The sequence below is a fragment of the Trichophyton rubrum genome (assembly GCF_000151425.1).
Source record: "Trichophyton rubrum CBS 118892 genomic scaffold supercont2.9, whole genome shotgun sequence".
Lineage (NCBI taxonomy): Eukaryota > Fungi > Ascomycota > Eurotiomycetes > Onygenales > Arthrodermataceae > Trichophyton > Trichophyton rubrum.
The window spans coordinates 978,017-983,507 of NW_003456420.1; the positions used below are offsets into that span (position 1 = coordinate 978,017).

Consider the following 5,491-nt stretch of genomic DNA (forward strand, 5'->3'; position numbering starts at 1 on the left):
GAACTGCAAGGACTGCTGCACTGCATCCATACTGCATACCCGTGCAGCAAGGGAACTACAGCATTCTTGCTTTTCACTCCCGCTGCAGCGATCCGCGTTGCACCGCTTCGATTAGTCCCCGTCCGGATCCGGTTTATCCTTCGCCTTTCTGTTATACGGCTGCCTGTCCTCGCTGGAACTGTCGGGCTTCTAGAATATACAACATAATTCACCTTGCCCCACGCTATTCGACGAGAGAAGACAACAAATAGCCATACTCGCCGCGGATACGGGATATAATATATTCTCCTACCACTCATGGCTTCAGCCTCCTTTCACGACTCGTTAAACTCGCTTGGCTGGTCGAGGCGTGGTGAGACGTCTGCACCGGCGCAGTCAAACACCAGCACCCCCTTCTTCTCCAAGATACAGTCATGGAACCCGCTCGGCAGTGGGCGCGGTGGATACGTCCAGCTCTCACCGGATAACGCTGCCTCGTCGGCGCCTTTACCTGCTCCGTCCAGAAGGGAGGAGGAGGAAGCCTGGTTTGCTCGTGAGTGCCGACCGCCCACTCACACACTGCCCATCTCTCCCTTTCTCATCTCACTCATCTGTTCCCATCGCATTCGCATTCATACTTGCACTCACCCACACCATTTCTACATCTTGTTTATACTTACTTCCCAAAACGAGAAAACCCGTCTTGTGATATCCTGGCCTACTATTTACCCTTTCACATGCCGTTCTCTCTCTCCACCCTTTTCCTCTTTTCTTTTCTTTTTCTTTTTTTTTTTTTTTATCTTTGCTTTCTACTTCGTTGCTTTTTAATTCCATCCTCGCTTGAACGTCGGGCTGTGCTTGGTCCATCTCGCTCGTTCGCTCTACCCTTAACGCTATTCCTTCGTTCATTCAGCCAAAGCTATCATGCCCACCCTCGAACCGCACCGCACCGCGCCTCTGGTACCCTAATAGACAAGCGCTAACCATGGATCCTATCGTCTAGTATCCCGCTGGGACCGAATGTTGATCTTCGCGGCTTGCAACGTCGGAGCTCTCGTATGCTTTGCCATATACTTCATCCTCATCATGCCGCTGATGCTGAAGCCGCGCAAGTTTGCTATCTTGTAAGCTTTTTGCTCTGCATTTTTTTTTTTTCACTTCTGGCTTATGCTTCTGCCTTTTTTTTTATTTTTACTTCTTCTGCCAGCCTTCTTCGCATAGACTCCATTGTTGGTCAACTTTACTCCTTCTTCTTCTCTGCCTGTGAAGATCACAAGGCAAGGCTCGCAGGCAGCGGACGGGAGCTCTGCATGACCCTTTATTCTCAACTTAACTGCTATTCAAAGCCACACCCACCCTCCCTTGCTCTGTATTTTCTTTTGCATCTCGAGATACCCTCTGCTACCCAATACTGTTGCAACGCTAGTACCTTACCTCACTCTGATGTTGCTATTTCCATCTTCAACTCCATGTCACGGACATCACTAATATTCGTCCGTGTGCGCGCGCGTGCATCTACTAGATGGTCGTCTGGCTCTGCTCTCTTCCTCGCCTCCTGGGCTGTTCTCATGGGCCCAGTACCGTACGCGAGACATCTAACATCAGGTCCCCGGCTCCCATTCACCGCCGCGTACTTTACCTCCATCGCCCTGACTCTTTATTTTGCCGTCGGTGTAAGTACCAAAGATAAATTTAAGATACGGAAAACACCCCTGTTCCCTGTTCCCTGCTCCCTGCTCTCCTTGTGCCTCTTGCAACTTCATCCGCCTTTCCGCAGCCTTGAACACACCCACGCACACACACCCCTATATCACATTCTATTCTTCATCCCGTCGGATGCCCTTGCTAAGCCCTGCCTCCCCTGAGCTATACCACCACCCTCTTCGAGCTACCCTGTCCTGCGCTTGTAGACAATATGACATCACTCTTCAGACCTGTGTTTACTCTTTGCACACCCTCTTCCCCTTATTCCGCAGTCCACTACATCCGACTTTTGTTCCACATAATCTTTCCGCCCGGCAACAAGGTATAACGGATAACGTCACTAACTGGGTCCTCGTCTATAGCTGCACTCAACTATTCTAACGCTCATATCATCTGTTTGCCAACTCGTGGCCCTCATCTGGTACCTCGTAAGCTATTTCCCCATGGGCAATACAGGTTTAAGAATGGTTGCTCGTGTCGGCACAGGCAGAGTTGCAGCCTGGATGAGCGATTAATGTGCTTTTTCCCTTCGCTTCCTTTATTTGCTTTGCTTTACGTACGTCATTTCTATATATACCCCCCTGCTCTTTTAAGCCAACTTCTGATAGCTATGTACGTTATGTTATGCTCTGTAGTAATTGGTATAAGCGTGCTGGCCACTCAAGCGTATATTTTCATTTCAGTTATCGTTTTTATCTCAAGCTTCATGTACCTTACTTATGCCCCTTTTTTTTTCACCCCTTTTTTCTCGCGTGCGTCCAGTAGCCGAGTTCAACATTACTCTTGTCTCTGTAACATCAACCTAGTTATACTCCGGAATATCAAACAGATACCTCAATCTACCTACGCATCACAACCCCCACGAAGCCCTCCACAACCTTAACAGAAGGAATCTTCGCCTCCCAGATCCCACTCTCTTCTCCCGCGCCCATCGTAAGCCATCGCTTCAACAAATCGTTACTCTCCTTCGGTTTGACGCTCGCATTTGCCGTCCCGATCGTAACGTGGGCAATCTCGTTCGCACAAGGCCACGTTGGTGGTAACTCTCTTTCCCCTTGCCTTTCTTCTTCCTCTCGCCTAACTCCGTATGCCTCCCCTGAAATTGGCAAGGCCGCCGCCGCCACCCCCGTGGTCGTGTCCAAGGCCGGTGGGCCAGACAAGATACGTGCAACAATAGCCATGATACGCTTATCCCAGACGAGAGTTTCGAGGCGGACGGAAGCTGTTCCTAGGCTTGGCGTGGGTGTTCCTGTAACGGTGGCTGAGCCTGGAAACGAGGGAGCGGATGACGACGAGGTCTGCTGCTGTTGTTCTTGGGCGACTGCTGCCTTGTATAGGTCTGTGTAGGTGTGCCATATCTGGGGGTTGTCGGTGCTGGAAGCACGATGGATGAGTGTTACGTGGAATGAGGGCTGGATGCGTCGGGAGTTGGTGAGTAGACGGTATAGATGTGCGTAGTCTGGTGATGATGATGCGTCAAAGATGGAGGAGAGGATTGAGTGAATGGGGGCGGAGGGGACGGAAATGTTGAAGTATTCGATTTTCTTGACCAGCTGGTCGAGTGTTTGGGGTTTTTGATTCTTCTGGTTTTGTTGCTGTTGTTGCTGTTGCTGCTGCTGCGGCTTCTGAGGCTGGTTTTTGGACTTGAAGTTGAGATCATGTTTGATATCAACTGTGTATCCCTCCATGGCCTCTTTTATGGCTGCATCAAGCTCCGCGGCGTCTGGTTTATCCCGTTTCATGAGCTTAGGATAATTGGCGTAAAAGTAGTCTACAATAGTCTCTAGATTCTCTCTCGAGGAAGCGGCAACGTCTAGATCAATGACTCCCTCGAAATGGCTGTCTGGCTGACGAGCAGTATCGACACCTTCGAATCGACGCAGGAAGCCCTCCATGATCTGCAATATCTCGCTTTCACTCTTGCTTCCGGCGCGGATGGTCTGGTGGTTATCCCCACGGTCGAGGACTCGCTGCTGCGTGACCCGTCGGATATCATCTAGCAATGCACCCTTGGGCTCATGCACCCAGTGAAGCGCAATGAAGTGGGCGTTGGGCACGAGAGTCTGCATGTCCGTGAAGATCTGCTCCCTCTCACGCCTCTGGTGGTTGTTCCGGTCCGCTATCACGCAGCTATGGTTCATCAGCTCGTTAACCAACCCTTGAACGAACCGCTTAGGTCTGTTCCCTTTGCCTTCGACATTGTCGTTTTGGAAATGGCCCCAGCCAAATAGCTTGACGAGAGCAACGGCCAAGGTGGTCTTGCCGCAGCCGATGGAGGCAACGGGGACAAGCACAAAGTCTTTGTCCTGGGGAGCATCGAGCTCACCACCTTCAGCTGCCTCCATGGCTATAATCTCTGAGCCCTTGAGGCCTCGCTCCTTGAGGAAGCCATCACGCATGGCGATGATGCCGTGGTTCTGGTTGTATAGCTTAGCTAGCTTTGGGTCCTTTGCAAGCTGCTTTCTAGCATACTTTAGATACTCCTCTGTGATCTTGACGTGTTTCTTGATGGTGGGCAGTTTGCCTGAGATCAGCTTCTTGGTTGCCTCTCGCCATTGACGGTACATCAGGTAGGGTTCTTCAAACTTGTATTTGAAGAACCAGTCATGGTAAGGCAGGGAGCTGGACTCCCGCATCTGGCAGCGGATCACGAAGCCTTCCGTGTCTCTACCGTCCCAGGAGCCCGTCTCCGCACATCCCTCAAGGAATGTCCGGACAGATTCAATGTCGTCTTTGACGAGGAACTGGGCCTTTTTGAACCCCCAAGCGTCTGCAAAGCGGTGCACGTCCGGGCTCCTGACGGTAGCGAATTCAGGCAGGTTATAGTTGATGCCGTGCAGGTAGATACCCGATTCTTCCTCCGAGTAGGCCAGGACATGCTCTTCGAAGCTGTCGTCACACAGCTCTCCTACAGCAGTGGCATTCATGCTGCGTAGTTCTCTAGCAAGATCCCGCTCCGTCTTGCCCACGGACTCGACATGCTTCCTGACCCAGGCCCGACCGACTTCAGCATGGCTCATCTCCATATCCTGCCGCGAGCCCGTAGAATGCTTGCTGCAGACCAGCAGCGTGCCGTCCTCCAGGCCGGATATGAAGATGATGCAGCCATTCTCCTTGACGCTCAACTCGTAGGGTCCCCGGGTATTAACCTCGATATTCCTCCAGCGCGTCAAGTTGACTTCCTCGATGTTAAAGAACTTGTCGTAACCCCTGACTGCAATCTCTGGCTTTCCCGCACGGTTGGTGGTGGTGAAGAGGCCTCGCGCATAGGTAGGCAGCCCGCGGTTCTTGTAGTCCCAGTCCTGGAACCGCCACGAATCAACGGTGATGTCTGACCCCGCGACTTCAAAGGTCGACTTCTTGCAGGTGAACGCGCGCTTGACTTGTTTCTTCTGCGCTGCCTCGAGTCTCTGCACGAGCTGGAGGACTTCGTGGGCGTCTTGATGCGCCATGGCAGCGGGCGGAGGGAGTGGCACGCCGGAAAACGGACGACAAAGAGCAGGCGGAAAGGCAGTGGGCAGGACGAGGACGCTGTAGCTACTCTTCCTTTGCCATAGAGACCTGCAGCAGCCCAGGATGCGCATTAAATAGGGCGGTTGGGAGTGTGGTTTGCTCGTGTGTGTTTACTTTGAGTCAGAGTAAGTAAAGCCTTCGATATAATTTTCTCGATGCAGACTCAAAGACTCCACTATGAATCAATCTCAACGATCAACTCCAACCACCACCGCACCGCTACGCTACGCTACGCTAGGCCAGCGCCACAAGAGTCATCAGCTTGACTCAACAACTGCCATCGAGTCAGTCAAGT

At 52.0% G+C, this 5,491-nt stretch overlaps 1 protein-coding gene across 1 annotated transcript; it reads right to left on the reverse strand.

Moving 5' to 3' along the window:
* Positions 1-2,522: 2,522 nt before the first annotated feature.
* On the reverse strand, positions 2,523-5,135 carry TERG_07346 (uncharacterized protein; the record flags this gene model as incomplete). The annotated part of the gene is made up of 1 exon (XM_003232453.1): positions 2,523-5,135. The coding sequence occupies one exon, from the start codon at positions 5,133-5,135 to the stop codon at positions 2,523-2,525; it is 2,613 nt and encodes an 870-aa protein (XP_003232501.1).
* Positions 5,136-5,491: the final 356 nt, after the last annotated feature.